Raw genomic sequence first — 15681 nt, 5'->3', positions numbered from 1 at the left:
GAGCTAGAAGAAGGCAGATTTACAGACATGTGAAATCACCTTAGGGTGGAAGTGGTAAAATATGACCTGTTCTCCATTTCATGGTCTAAATGTCCACAGTGAGATGTAAAACAAGAAATTAAGATTCAGTAGATTGCTCTGACATCAAACAACGCAGACAAGACCTTGCTTGGGTGTGTCAAGGACAGACACCACACTCCAACCAAAATAAAATCTAAATTAGCGAGGCAAGGTCAGTTAATGCCACAATAAGAAAAAAACACCAAAAAATAAATAAAAAAAAAAAGACTTTGAATTCTCAAAAAAGTTCAGCTCCAGTACCACCTCATGACTGGTGCTGTGAGGAAACTGAGCGGTTTTGTCTGTGTGACAAGAGACTCTGGTATACATGCCAGGTCGTTTGCTGTAGAGAGCAAAGGGAGGAAACCGGGGCATTTAGCTGCATGTACGCTAACAGTGTTAAAAGTTGTAGAATGTGAATGAGAAAACAGTTTCTGCAGAGAAAAATGACTTGGATGTTTTAAAATCTCACTGCGCTAATAAAAAATTCCTCATTACAAGGGTGGATATATTTATGACTTTACCTTTGGAGATAGTTTGGATGTGAAGTCTCCTCCCAGATCATCTTGTGGCGTGACCAGACCGGACGAGTTGTACACTTTTATCTTCAAGTTGGGAAGGGGGTCTAAGAGTGGAGAGTTGGTCATTGGGATTTTATCTGATACGTCATGGAGGGCATACACTGGACCGCGATACATGGCTGCTGCATTTGTCAAATCAGGTGGAGCTGTGAGTAGATCGGCTAGGGATGGAGTCAAGGAGAGAGAAAGAGGGTGGGGGGATGGGAATAGGGAGAATATGAAGAAAAAAAAGTAAAAATTTTACAACATGGATAGAGTTGAACTGGTTATCAATACTCAAGTGTTCAACTAAACATGCTCAGTGAAGATGGAGTCTGACAGAGAGGGCGAGAATGAAGACTAGACAAAGTAGAATATCCTTCGCGTGCAGCAACGTGTGGGGGGGGGGGGGGCTGGGAAACCATGCAGGAAGATCAGTGAGCAGGAATAAGGGGAGTAAGGAGAGACCCAGCAAGGCTGCTGATAAGGTATCAGTGCTTGCTATGATACATGGCAGTACGCAAGGTCGCGACCCGGATCAAGGACTGGTGGCTGCTACAAGAAGAAGACAGACAAGCGGAAGCTTAGACGTCCTCTGAGGCAAGAACTTGCATCTTTACATTATTTCAACCCGCAGAAAAAAAAATAAGAGACTTCCTGTCTTATCATATTAGAACAGAAATGACTCATGTCATCATTAAGTTTTACATCACATTGCTTTTTTTTTCTTTTTTTTTTTTAAATGAGGCTATGTCACACTTCCAGTCTGGCTGACAAAACCTGCGGTGCACATTTGCCACAAAAACAGAACCGTTAATTGTTAACTATAAAAAGTGCCGTGTCTTCAGGCAAGCATTTTTAATTGGAAAACCGACAACCCCCGCAGCGCTTCTACTCACTTTATAATGATATGTTACAGCAAAAAAAAAAAAAAAAAATGCATCGACATTTTGATTTAACTATTAAAAAGCTAAAACAAATCTATCTTCATCATCTTTGGTTTTAATGCTTTAAACTCTCCTCAGTGGTGCATCAGGCGGGATTTGGATCCTATTGACTGGATTCTAGAGTGCGTAACAGAGTGTTTTACACAGCTCTTAATAAAAACCCGTCACTTTTCATTTTTGGTGCCGTGTAAGGACTATCATAGTCCTATCACACAATAATGAGCCTCTGAGCTATACCATTTACAGTAAGGGAACAACAGTTACATAAGAAGTGAGGAGGGATCATTGGGAATCCCCTCTCAACTCATCATGTAAAGGTTAGCATGGGCCAGCGGTCAACTACAGTATCACGAACATGGCTCATCACGACACTGTGCTAATCCATCCTCATGGCACATCATTCAAGTACTGTGTTCACAATTTGTTGATTTGAGCAATAAAATCCAACAAATATTCAAGATTTAATTCCATCGGGGATCATGGGCAGGCCAGTTTTAGACTGAGAACAATTCCAGATTTGCTCACGACAGGCTTTAGCTTTTTTCGGCGAAGGGCCCAAAACCCTGCCATTGCTTTCACAAGCCCATTAATTCTAATTTTTAAATCCTTCATTACCCCCTCCAACCCCACCCCCGCCTTACACCCACACACATACACACACAAATACACACACACACATGCATCTGTCACCTATCACTCTCCTCCTCTCTCTATCACCAGGCTGTTTACCCTTAAAGCTGCCAAATCATCCCTGCTGAAATTTAATTAACAACTAACAAAAAAAGAGAGAGGGGGACAGAGAGAGAAAGACTGAGCGAGAGAGAGAGAGAGACAGCAAGAGAGAGAGAGAGAGAAAGAGAGAGAGGCGCAGGGACATAATTCTTCATTAATAGTAATCACAAATGGCCCTTAAAAGCAGAGTGATAAGCATTTTAATGCTTTACTGATACAATGTCAAGCACTCAGAGTTCATGCAAAGACATTCACTCTTGTACACAAAGACACACACATTTATGAGCTCCCTGTCCCCCAAACTGCCTCGCATCCTTCCTGATCTCACTATCCTACAGTTTTTGCTGAAAACCAGTTGAATTTGAATTTTTCACCCACATCTGACCACATAACTGCAATCACTGTCCATCTGTCATTCCTCTTTAGTATCAGCAATGTGCTGCAGCTCCAATGTTATTAGCAAACTGTGTTGTTAGCAGTGGAGCTGAAGAGAAAGAAATACACTCACATCCAACTGGAGTGATATTGGCAGATAGGCTTACATCATGTTTAGTCTTCTGCAGCTTAGCACTTAATTAGCCTGCTAGCCTGCAAAACGAGGGTAGCGGTGCACTCTCCCCTGGCGAATGTTTGTTTGGGCTCCTATTAAACAAGCTAATATGAAATATGTCTGTGATGAGTCAGTTCATGGTATATCTAACTGTTATGGCTTTGAAAGAGGAGTGAAGGAAGCCAGCCAGGACAACTATCATTTAATCTTCAACACCAGCTACCTGGAGAGTCCTGTAAACTCTCCACGGGCAGGTTATAACACCCAGACACACTTGAAATCATGTGACCCCTGAATCATGTGACCCTTGATGGCTGGCTGGGTCAACAACCCACATGTGACCCTAACCAATCTCGCAAGAGGATAATGTCTGAGACCCCCCAGATGTCCCAGCTGAAGAGGCTTTTCAGATAAGAGGCGATATGTGTTCAAGAACCTCGAGAACCTCCACTTGCCTCAGCCTAGCACTTAGATCGCCTGCTATGTTGAGAGGGTGGGATTTTTGTAAGTTAAATAAGAAGCAGACTTTAGTCGGAGTGCTTATTTGCTGCGTGGATAGGATGCAGCTACTGTATACAGTAGTCTGCTAAAGGTGTTTCGAAGTTTAGTGGGGTCTTAAAAAAATATCACAAAAAAAGTTGATGCATCTGTCCTCAAAGTGACATTCCTTGCCGATCACGCAGAGAAGGAATGCATGCATGCAGAATTTAATAATACTTTTTAAGGGATTTTTGGCCATGAATTCGATAAAGGACTCCTGTTACTTGATTGATCCAAATCCCCTGCACATTTCCAGTAAGATATCAAATGAGTGTAGAAGCATGTCGAAATGTGTGTGGTTGTGTGCTTCTTCCTGTCTTGTCCATTTCCCGAAACACGCAGAGAGCCAAAGAGATGACAATACAGACGGAGGAGAGTGAAATATGGCTCCACTTTAATAGGAAGATGAGCAGGGAGTCACTGTGGTGAGAGAGACACGGCGAGGCATAGATGAAGTCAGGGGGAGGATGCTGATAAACTATGTGATTGACCTGAATGTGCAGATGGTGAGAGTGAGAGAGAGAGAGAGAGAGAGAGAGAGAGAGAGAGAGAGAGAGAGAGAGAGAGAGAGAGAGACTCCTTGATGGAAGAGAGAGGCCTTTGTTTGAGACAGAGATTAATCAGAGGAGACTGAGCACCAAAGTCTCAAAGTGGACAGGGTAGGACCACTTATTTCCATGAAGCCATGTTTTCCTTACACCTGCCTAACTACTTCCATCTTATTCACTGGCTATTACCTATCTATAACATCTATCGACCTAGATACAAAAGCAAAAATAAAATCCAGTCGAGTGTGGAGTATCTTGAGCATTGTCTAAACTTCTCCCATTCCTCACTGCTTTCCACCTGCTCTACTGTGACTTTTCTGAATGTCCTCATTACATCACATCAGGGACTAACCACGCATATTGACTCCTAAAAACACTGTTTCAGAAGCAGGAGTTGAATGCTTAAAGTACATTTATATTATCAGTTTTTATTTTTTGACTACTTTTGATGGCCGCATTTGTGATACTGTAAATTAGATTAATAAGAAACGAAAAAATTGCATGCTTACTTGCACACAATCATATAAAAACCCTCTTAGTCTTCAAAGACCCGTCATTTAGTCAAATTTGTCATATAACCTTGAGCGAAAAAGCGCGATATCCTGGTTCAAAAGTGAAATTTCTTTCAAAGCTCTTACCTGATCTGGCTGTTTTGATATTAACAGACTGGAAACCTCCGTTCAGTGCTGACGTGTCAATGATGTCTGAGTCGAAATCCCGGTGAGTCTTGCGATAGACAAAGAGTGCAACGATGACCGAGATGACCAGGCACATTATCACCGCGATGACAATGCCCACGTACAGCGCCACATCGTCTGTACTCGGAGCAGCTGGAGGGAACACGAAGAGAGAGAACACTTAGGAGAGAACCTGAGATCACCTGCATGTCAGACAAAATGTAGAACGATATCACCATCCCTGCAAATAAGAGTGTTGTACTCTTCAAATTAACTTGGTGTAGCTCTTAGTCATTTCATTTTTAACTCAGACCACCTTCCAGACTTAAAGGACAATCTCTATAGGTTCCATTTCAAATGAAACTTTTATTAGCACCCCCCAGCTTGTGTAATATGATAATTCGTCCAGACAGAGAGAGAGAGAGACAGACAGAGAGAGACAGAGAGAGAGAGAGACACACACCTTTTATAAAACCCTTAAAACTTAATAAGGTTGTTAATTATTTTACAAGGGTCTTAACATCTCTTTTCAATCCGGCTGAGACTTTAAAGATGTTTCAGGGAGGAAAACAGTGGAATTCTCATTCATGATCAGTATTTAAAAGCCCCAGCAGGGACAATGAAATTCTGAACTGATGGGGTGATGCAGATTTTAAAAGGTATAAGATACTCTTGAGGAAAAAAAAAAAGAAAAAGGAGAGAAGACATAAGGCAGAGCAGGGGTGGGAGGCGACAAGTAAAGAGCAGAGGAGGAAAGATGAGGAGGTAGAAAGCGGGGATGTGGAAAGGAAGGTGTGCGAGCAGAGGAGTGCATAGAATACAAAGGCAGAGAAGAGAATAAAAGAGAAGAGAAGAGAAGAGAAGAGAAGAGAAGAGAAGAGAAGAGAAGAGAAGAGAAGAGAAGAGAAGAGAGAGAAGAGAAGAGAAATACACAATGCCGCAAAACAAACTAGCCTACGCAATTAACATGAAAGTGCCCGTGTAACTTTTTTGGAGGAGAACTTCTTGTCCTCTGCAGCTTGTAGGAGGGGATTTGTCTCCAGCTACTAACACAGAGACGTACCAGAATGCCCATTTTAATCCGCCCTGAAAGTTGAAAATAACATGCTCTTAGCTAGTCGCTTGCTGAAGGATTTTGTTGTTGTTACATCGGAACAAATTCAGAAAACACAAACCTCATTATGCATAATAGAATGAGATGCTGTTGCACAAAAAAAAAGAAAAAAAAAAAAAAAAAGAAATCCCAAACCAAACGATGCATTTGTGCATTGACAAGCATGATGCACACGTTCAAAAAGAGAGGTCACATGTGATAGTGTTGGTTATCCATTAACCACTTGAGGGAGCTATGAACCATTTTTAGCATCTCTGGGGAGCAGGATTGTGTGAGGGCAAAAGCATGTTCCTCACAATTAAGTCTGAGCCCCCAGATGAACGGAATTCCTCTCGGGACTTTCTCAAAGGAGGAGAAAAATACTTAGTTTCCCAAATACCCTGGGATTGTCCCACTGATTCAGAGATTTCCACCAATATTTTCAATGCGAAATGTAAAAGAAAAACAACATTGTATGAACTCATTGCACTTCTTATGGGGTTTTTTTTTTGTTTTTTTGTCCTAGTTCATGTTCACCGTTCAGATTTTCGGCTGTAATAGTTTACTTAACTGTCGCTTTATCCTGAGCGCTCTCTGAATTTGTGTCCTATATATTTCTATATATATGTTATTCTAGAACTCTGCTGGGGTAGCTTTGCATGAATCAAAAACAGTAAAAACAGTCCCAAAAAAAATCCTTATTTGTATTTGCTTGGCCCTTTATGAGTGCCTCGGTTGATCGCCCGCCTGAAAAAGCCATTGTTTCAGACAGGGTGCGTCCCAGTAATTCTTGTGTGTGCTGTGCCTGGAACAGAAAACTGAATGAAGACATCAGCAATGAGCTGAGGTCCGCTCTTCACCCGGCCGGAAAAAAGCTCAAGTTTGGAGTGTTCACAACAGTCTGGAGCCTGGGCTTTTTACACTACAGGGATATGTTTTCCATATGACAATCTCATTGTTTGAAATTTCGGTTATATTTAATATTAATATCTGATATTATGACAGAAAATAGATACACATAACAGGTCCCCTTTTAATGTTTAATGTGCTGAAGAAGTGAAAATGCCATGTTGAATTTGTCACATAAATCTGCCTGTAGTAGAAGAATGGAATGATTAATCCATGTTTGCAAACCCCGACCGCTCTCTCACAGTTTATTGCAGCAAATCAGATCCTGTAAAAATGACTTTTAATCTGTCGGCATTTGAGTTAAAAGTAATGAACACATATCAAACTTAGACAGACTTCATTTTGATGCTGTTAGAAAACTACTTAATGCCCAAACTCCCCATTGCTTCATAAAGTTGCCATGTTATCAAAGTCCTTGCACTTGCCAAGAGGGATAAAAGTGAATAATCCTCTTAAGTGCCAACTTTTGTGATCTCAATTATGATCATCACTGCTCTCATCTATTTAGAGAACCTTGTTTCTACTTCATCTTGGAGGTCTGTAACTTGTGGGATGTTCGGCAGCCACAAGAAACAACACTTTCCATTTTGGTTTTCTTTATTTATGAGGGACATTGTCTGAAGTTGGCTAAGCTAATGGTTTACTATGTTCTCCAGTTTGATTTGTTGGTAAATGACACAATACCTCCAATAGGATCTTCTACCTGCCCAACTTTCCTGGATACCAACAATTCCTGCTCCTCAAATGTTTCTTTTTTTCCCCACCCTTCTTTAAAAATCTCTTCACTACAAGGAAACATAAAAGTCTACAGATTAATAACTCTGTTGCTGATGTGGTCATTTGTACTTTAATGAAATCTTGTGGTTCAATTTATTGCAAAAACTCAAACAGCCCCAACAATGTACGGTTTTGCTAACATACCTAATAAAATAAAAGATAGGAAATGTAAAAAAAATAGGTGGATAAAGGATCTGATTGACTGTTTTCACAACATTTAGTGAAATTATTGTCCATAACTTTTTTTTTGTTAATGAAACTTATAAACAGGCAATTAAAAGTTAAAAAGCACAACTTCAATGATCGGCCGACTGCTTGTTTGAAAAATGCTCTCCTTGAAATCTTCAAAACCCTCAATTCTCCCGCTTCCTGTTTCTTCTTTTTTTTTTTTTCAATTTCATTGCACTTCATGAAAACCGACGTACTGCTTTGATTGAAAACTTCCCATTCTTTAATGTTCATGTTCTTTCACTGTCTGACAGCCTTGCATAATAGGCTGTCTTTTTCTAATAAGACGGAGGATGAAAAAAAAAGACTTAACGTGGGTGAATACTTTCAACCAAATCCAGTAGAATGAATAATGTGTTTGGACGTCTGTGAGTATCTAAGCGTGGTTTGAGGTTGTGCTATGTGAAGCCAAAATCGGCAGCGATAGAAGGAGGAAGAAGAACAAGTACAGATAATACACACAATCTTTTTATGAGCAAAGGGACTCACTTTTAAATTTTACTATAACCTTGACCATTATATTAAATGCCTGAACCTATTTCTGACCTCAACCTTAAAACAAAAGTTTAATCTTGAAACTGCGGTGAGGACAATCCAAAATGTCCTGACTCCTAAAGTCTAGAATGGAAATTTTACATTAACTTTTAACCCACAAGCAAACTTCCTCAGCCTTCCTCTTTTTTTTTTTTTTTGCCCCAGGGAAGCAGTTAATTCTCTAAGGCACCCACTCCCAGCCTGGATGACCTGTAAATTGTGTATTTCAGAGGATGAACCGTGCAGGAACTGAATCGTGCTGCGTTCCCATGGATGCTAAACTAGATGTCACTCAAGTGGACCCGAGCAGGACGATACATTTGGATGAGGCCGGCAGTAGCGGTAGCTGGCATCGCCATCCAAAGTTCACATTTCAGCTTCTTGCCATCCTCTGTTGTAGATGTTCCATAGCAGCCTCACACAAGGAGGAATACGGCCAGTCCGGACAATGAGAAGCTAATAATTATGGTGCAAGATCACCAAGAACCACAACCTAAGCTGTTATCCTTATGTTGCATTAGCTTAGCGAGCTAAACAATAAACACCAACACGGAAACATATTGTCAGACGTGTTCTTTTTTGCCGTCCTGCCATTGCGGTTGACTGTTTATTTGTTTTTCCCATGTTGTCCAGAAGGTTCCGTCCATCTGCCATCTGCCGTCTGCCTGAAACCATGTGAATGCCGCTTGAATGATAAATCACCTGCAGGGACACATTTGATGTTTGACATCTTTCAATAGTAAAGAAAATATTTCTTCTTAAAGGTCATATACGCCGCAATATCACTGACATATGCACACAAAACGGACACACATCAAGTGTATCATGAAAGAGGTAGAGTATATTTATCCAGGCAGGTCCAGTTCAAACATGGAGCCAGTAGAGTGCTTGTTGAGTGTGTCTATGCAAGTGTGTGTGTGTGTGTGTGTGTGTGTGTGTGTGTGTGTGTGTGTCACAGAACTTTAAAAGTTAGCCTCACAGCCAAGTACTCCTTTCTCATCTGTAAATTAGTGTAATTTGCTCTTCTTACATATGTACTTATACAGTATTTGTGTGTGCTGGGGTTTGATAATTCTCTTGAATGTGTGTGTGTGTGTGTGTGTGTGTGTGTGTGTGTGTGTCACAGAACTTTAAAAGTTAGCCTCACAGCTAAGTACTCCTTTCTCATCTGTAAATTAGTGTAATTTGCTCTTCTTACATATGTACTTATACAGTATTTGTGTGTGCTGGGGTTTGATAATTCTCTTGAATGTGTGTGTGTGTGTGTGTGTGTGTGTGTGTGCGTGCGTGCGTGCGTGCGTGCGCGCGCGTGTGCATTCTGTATTATTGTGCATTTTGCAAGAGACAACCTTTTGGATTTAACCCCAATTAGTAGGCCATAGATGTCAGAGCTTTGCATAACAGTGTTACCTAAACACTAGATGCACCGACACTCCACCGGCCTCCTACAGCTGCCAGGGGATGTGTTGTTTCATACTGGGAAAAAAAAACTGGAGTAATTGCTCTTCATTCATTTCTAAATTGCTGCATTTCATTAGAAATCAATGAATTTGACATCAAAGAATTAGTCAATAATTGATACCCTGAAAACATGCGATACACAGAAATAATTAACACTATTACGTAAATCTCTTTAAGTTTAGAACAAGAAGTAATTTTGGATAATAGCATTCTGGAAATGAAGAAACTGATCTTTCCTTCACCCTCTTTCTCTCTAACACACACACACACACACACACACACACTCACTCACACACACACACTCACAGACTAAATGATATGTGTGCATAAAAAACCCTGCTAACTCTTGGGAGGAGGATGACAATATTGAGGCAAAATGAAACTAAGGTGATCATCATTTTCATTGTTTTCTATCATATTGTTAATAAAGTGGCTCTGATGTTTTGTCTATTGCATATTAGCGTGCTGGAGCGAGCGATCTAAGCCAAATGAGTCCAAAATGATTATTTTTTTCTTGGCAGTGTCTATATTGCCAAGCTTAGTTTATTGGAGCGTAAAGCCTAAGTGAGCGAGTGATTGAGCTTGTGTATGTGTGTGTGTGTGTGTGTGTGTGTGTGTGTGCGTGTGTGTGAGTGTGAGAAAGGCCAGTTGTGGTATTTCTGTGTCACCAATAATCAGGATAGGAAATGGTGTTAATCTATCATTTGGAAGAATCTCTCATAACTGTAAATGTGTACGACTGTGAATCTGCGCCTTTACATGGTCCTACAACTTTGAGAGTGAGGAAATTGCCAAAATTATGGCTTCACTCTACCGCATACACGCACTTAATTACACACATGGGCTAGCAGTATTGAAGAAGCCCCGGCTCACTCTCAGGCAGCATGGATCGCTGTCTATCGATTGGCAGAGCTTTTTGTCATTCTCAGAGTCTGTCCAATCTGCCACGGAGAGGATTTAAAGAAGGGGGAAACAAGGATAACTCAGCTTAGCTTGTCTCTATCTTCTCTGTGATCTGCATCCAAAGCAGAGCTGTGGACAATCACTACTTGAAACTCATTCAACTGCCTTTTTGATCTTACTTGGCACAAACATGCAAACACCACCCATGCTGCACTCCTGGCAGATATATCTTCTCTAAGTAACTGGCGGGGATGAAAGGAGGAGAGTGAGCAGTAATTTGTATATGTGTCTATGTTCATTTTTCTATAAGGGGAAGAGAAAAACCTGACAGAGGTTGGTGCCAGGAAATGAAACAGGGAATCAGGTTGAAATTACTAAATCTAGGAGGTCTATTTATAAAACAGCGCTGAACTCAGGATTTGAAGTCATTATGTGTCACTTATTGAACAAAAACCCTGTAAGACACTACAATTGTAGCTTTTAAATAAATGGATGTAATTCAAGCCCTTCAATACAACGTGTTCCATCCAATTGAGAGGGACACTCAGATTTTATTGTCTGTTGGACACAAATATGAAACACGAAACATTGCCAGAAGCTGACTTATTCCACACAAATCTCCAGCTCAGCTACCCATATCCAGCTCTCAAGCGCCGACAAAGCGACGTCATGTTTTCAGACATACAAGCTGCTGCAAAAATACTATACGTACATACAATGCACACATACCTACATACATACATACGAACATATACCCTCATCAAAACCTTATTGTCAACTCTTTGGCATACAAAGCATCTGATATACATTCTACACCCTGAAGCCTGTGATCTTCCCCATGTTGTCATCAGATAGTGTCGTTTCTTGTGACCAAGGTGCAAATCACTACTAGAGGGGCATGAGCTAGTCATCTAAAATGGACCCAAGAGGTTGTGTAGAGGTTTCTCGCTATCCGCATTTTGAAATTCAACCATCACAGAACGAAAGCTTGCATTGAATTTTCACACGGACTATAAGTTTGTGGATTTATCTTTGTTCTGTTCATATTGATTCTCTACCAAGTACTGCAGCAAGTGAGTGAAGTTGTCTTTGATACTGTTCTGTTGCCATTATTATTATTGCTGGATCGGTAGTGTGCTTGCGTGCATTCCTGTGGATGCTGATTTAATGTGCATGTGTGGAATGCGTTCTCCAGACACCAGAGAGTAGAATCATTTTAAACCCTCCATGTCCACAGTGGGTGCAGCTGTTTGCATGCACATCCGTTTCCGAGTATAATACACGCACATATTACACTTAATGCTCATAAGCCCGACAGCTCACTCCCTAAAACAGTACATGAACTCCCCCATCAACTTTGATACACTCCAATAAGTAATGCCTGGTCTTGTCATGTCTTTTCATGCTCGTCTATGAGAGTGAATGTCTGTCCATCCGCTTAGTCCAGCTTGTTTCATTATGTTTGCCAGTGTACGTCTGTCTAAGTACAGTAAGTGACTTTGCTTACTGTACTGAATAAGTGGAGAAATAAATGAATAAAAGCTAAAAACAAAACGAACAAAAAACAAGTCAAAACTAATGACATTCGTCACATCAGTGACTTCAACCTGTGGATGAAGAAGCAGACACTGTGTAGGTGGTCGGAGTGGCGATCTGATTTATCGGCTTGATATACTGTACTCCAAAAGAACCTGGAAAAGGGAAGGGGTCAAGCTCCGTTGTACTGAAAACTCATTAGTTGTCTCATTGAAGAACTAATCCGACAAACACATGTGCGGTGTATGGTGTGTGCTTAACCCAGACGCACGGACCCCTGTGGAAACGTCAACAATCCAGCCAGAATTGGGTGGATGTCCGTGAAAATGAACCCATGTCGTCACGTATAGTCGTCATGCTAAAACAGGCCCACCTTCACCACCTATAGTGGGTCTCCCCCCCACCTATGCAGCCTCTTCAATACTCAGGACAATCTACTCGGTGAGTAATGATCATTTCTCCGTCTAGCTCTCGCTGTATGTGTTTGGGACTCACTAAACAGAGTGGGATGATGAAACTGCTTCTGCTGACCCTAAACGAGAGTCATTAGAACACATCAGAGACACTCACAGATTGCTTTGAAGATAAAACGAGGGTTCCTGCAATGAGGCGAGCATAAAAGCACAGTCAAAATAAAGGCAGAGGTCCTGTCCTTTTTTGCATCTCTCATTATGTCACTTTGAGTAACAGCGGCAGCAAAAATGAGAACGAGTTGGATTCAAAAAGGATGGAAAGTAGGGAGGAATATTCCTGATAATCTACATTTCATAATCTGCACCATTCCTATTGAGTTATGAATTCTCACTCTTTGTATTACTCATTTCATTCTTTCCTAAGAAGTGCTGCCCTAGGTGATCTTCTGCCTTCAGGAAAATTATTTTCCCTTTCAGAAAGACCAATTTGAATGAACAAGTTGCTCATTTAGAATAAAATAGCTCAAAGACAATGGGTCAAATCAGTATAACTGAATCAAAACTTCAGTCTGTGGATGGAGTGCACCCCATTGAGTTTCAAGTGAGCCGATACCTTTGTAAACACAAAGCAAGCGTTCCGTACCAAGACGAACTGTCTACTTGGCAGCGATTCAAAGCTGCTGGCTCATCTCCAAAATGACCCCAGCTGCAACAAACTCACAAATTTTGGATCAAATGAACTGGTGTTGAATTGATTAAAAGCTATTAAGCAGGAAGAAACAAAGAATCAAGTAAATTAAATCAATCTGGGAGCGGCTGGAGAGGAGCGAGGGTGAGGGCTGTCTAAGGGTGGTTTCAGACTAAATCAGGCGCTGAGGAAGCTGCTCGGCAGTTGTGTGGCAGTTGTTTGGTGCCGGCTGTGTCATTTTGTGGCTCTGTTGGTAACCGTTACCCCCTCAATTCAGAAGAAGATCAGTCATAAACAAAGGCGCTTCACCGACAAAGTTTTCTCTCTCCTTTGTTGTTTAATGGCAGTTCACCAGCTGCCATGAAACAACAAACAAGAGTGAGGAGACTCAAGACCCCACATAGACCTTTTCTGCTGTTTTCTCAAACCGTAGGAAGAGACAGCAGCAGATAGTCTATCTTCTGTGCTCTTTGTTGGTCAACAGCAGAATGCTACACGCTACACTAAAATGAAGTGCTTCCTCCTGTCAGCCCCCTCTGGTTTGATCTCTGGCTTAAGTTAACGGCCGCTCAGCATGACATTGGGCTGTGTTACTGTAATAAATGACTCTAGCTCTTACATTAAAGAAAGAACCTGCGTCTTCACTGCAGTGACTTATTTGGTCCGAATTACCTCTAGACGAGTCACTAAGTATAAAGCGATTCATTATCTATTTTAGGACCCATAACACCAGGCTGCTTTGAAAACACCTGAAAATTGCAAATGAGGGTCTTCAGCAAAACGTTTAGTCAGGTAATGAATCAAATAGCAAACAAGTCATTTTCTCAAAGAATTCTATTCTATCAGACTTCTTTTTGTAACCAACAAACTTACCTCATCATCAAATTGATAATTTACCTTTTTGTTTCCACAGTTTCCACACACGCGCTGCGGTAAAATGGCATTTAAAATCAATGAGATAGGACTCAGTCACATTTTGAAGAAGTGCAGGAGACACAGAATTATAGCACCTCTTATTAATGTCTGATACCAAGAAAAAATTGTTTCATTTAACGGAAAATCCAATTTACAATGTAAGCCTGACAGTTTATTGTCTTCATCGTCAAAGTAAAGGTTAAAACAACTTATCCTCCATTGTCATGGTGAGAAAAAAGGAATTTACTATCAGGACGACTGCAGCTGAAGCCTTTTGTTTGATCGGCATAACAAAAACGATTGCACATGGAGGGAAGTGTCTACGAAAAGAGCAGAACACTTATCAAGTAACCCAAAGTGACATATAACAATAAAGTACAGAAACTGATCCAAAGGTCAATGCTCAAAGAAAGAAAGAAAGACCAAAATGAACGAGACAAAAGGAAAATGAATGATGATAAAACATAAAACATCAACTTACATGTGAATCCCAAATCACTCTTTTCTTTGGACTCAGTGGACTTCTGAAACAATGAACCTTGGGACAAGAAAAGAAGGGGATGATGCAATGACAGCGAAGGGAGAGGAATACAACAACAACAACAACAACAACAAAATCAAACAAATGAAAAATGGAATTAAATGGGAAAAACATGACATGAGAAGGACACAAGTCTCTTTCTTTTTGTGTTCAACAATAACTTTTGTAGTCTCGGAGCATAAATCACAACCAAATTAGGTTTCAAAGAAAACAAAAAGATGATTTGTGAAATTGTGAGGTATTAAACGACTGTGCGCGACAAACAAAGCAAGAAACACAGACGAGGTGAAGTGTAGTGACATTCAATTATAAATGTGCTCTCCTCTCTAGAACCAAGACAAAAGACAAAGACATACATACTACGCTGTTCCTTCTGTGCTAACTTGCTCAAAGGAATTTTAATGTCTTTTGGAATATAGTTTTAATTAGCATGTTTCAGCCCTGGTTTAGCAAATTTGTTATTCTTGTGTTAATGGGCTGGCAAAAATGCATGTTTTGTTTTTTTTATCAAGACAGAATCTAACAAACTGATTAATGCCTGAATCAGTGGTGATAGAAAACGGGAGACGTATCAAACTCTAATTACAACACAATTGTTCACACAAGAACGAAAACAAGATCTCACTAAAGAAAGGTATGATTGATTCAACAAAATGCAAATTAGAGGAAGATGGCACTCAAAAAACACGTTTGAGAAAAGAAGTGGAAAACTAGTAGATGAAATGGCAAACAATGCAATCAAGTAAAATATAACTAATCTTTATAGTTTTCATTTTATGAATGCATTTAGTGTTTCATAATTAAATGAAACTGTGTATCAAAAATGTTTTTTCCACTGCATGAACCATGTCATTCATGAAATTTCCTCTTTATACAACAAGAGAAAAAGACCACCAGAGGAAGTTGGCAGCCTTCTGTGTCCCACAGGTAAATAGTACACTATTTATAAAGTACTTTTCCACCTTAATGGCACTCAAAGTGCTGTTCAGTGTTGCCTTATTCACCCATTCACTCACACTGATGTGGAGGCTGCCAACCTACTCATCAGGAGCGATGCGGTGAGTTTATT

General features: G+C 40.4%; 1 protein-coding gene and 1 long non-coding RNA gene across 4 annotated transcripts in view; both read right to left on the bottom strand.

The window, feature by feature from the left end:
• The window catches only part of unc5ca (unc-5 netrin receptor Ca), a 184290-nt gene that overhangs the window by 16467 nt on the left and 152142 nt on the right, over window positions 1–15681 (bottom strand). The window contains exons 8-10 of one of the 3 annotated variants that reach the window (XM_086206252.1): window positions 14553–14609; window positions 4576–4767; window positions 585–802 (exon numbers count right to left, since the gene is read on the bottom strand). In XM_086206252.1, coding sequence (XP_086062378.1) covers window positions 585–802; window positions 4576–4767; window positions 14553–14609 — 467 coding nt within the window. The remainder of the gene's footprint in view (window positions 1–584; window positions 803–4575; window positions 4768–14552; window positions 14610–15681) is intronic. The other 2 variants (XM_086206254.1, XM_086206253.1) reach the window with 2 other exon arrangements.
• LOC147259966 (uncharacterized) lies at window positions 8760–12423 on the bottom strand. Its single transcript, XR_015116457.1, has 3 exons — window positions 12331–12423; window positions 12127–12210; window positions 8760–8857 (listed from the first exon to the last, which is right to left on the bottom strand). It is a non-coding gene; the product is annotated as an uncharacterized LOC147259966 (long non-coding RNA).

This window comes from Aulostomus chinensis, chromosome 6, assembly GCF_037954235.1.
Source record: "Aulostomus chinensis isolate RoL2024-O1b breed Wild chromosome 6, RoL_Achi_v1.0, whole genome shotgun sequence".
Taxonomy (NCBI): domain Eukaryota; kingdom Metazoa; phylum Chordata; class Actinopteri; order Syngnathiformes; family Aulostomidae; genus Aulostomus; species Aulostomus chinensis.
This window is presented reverse-complemented; position numbering and strand designations above follow the sequence as displayed.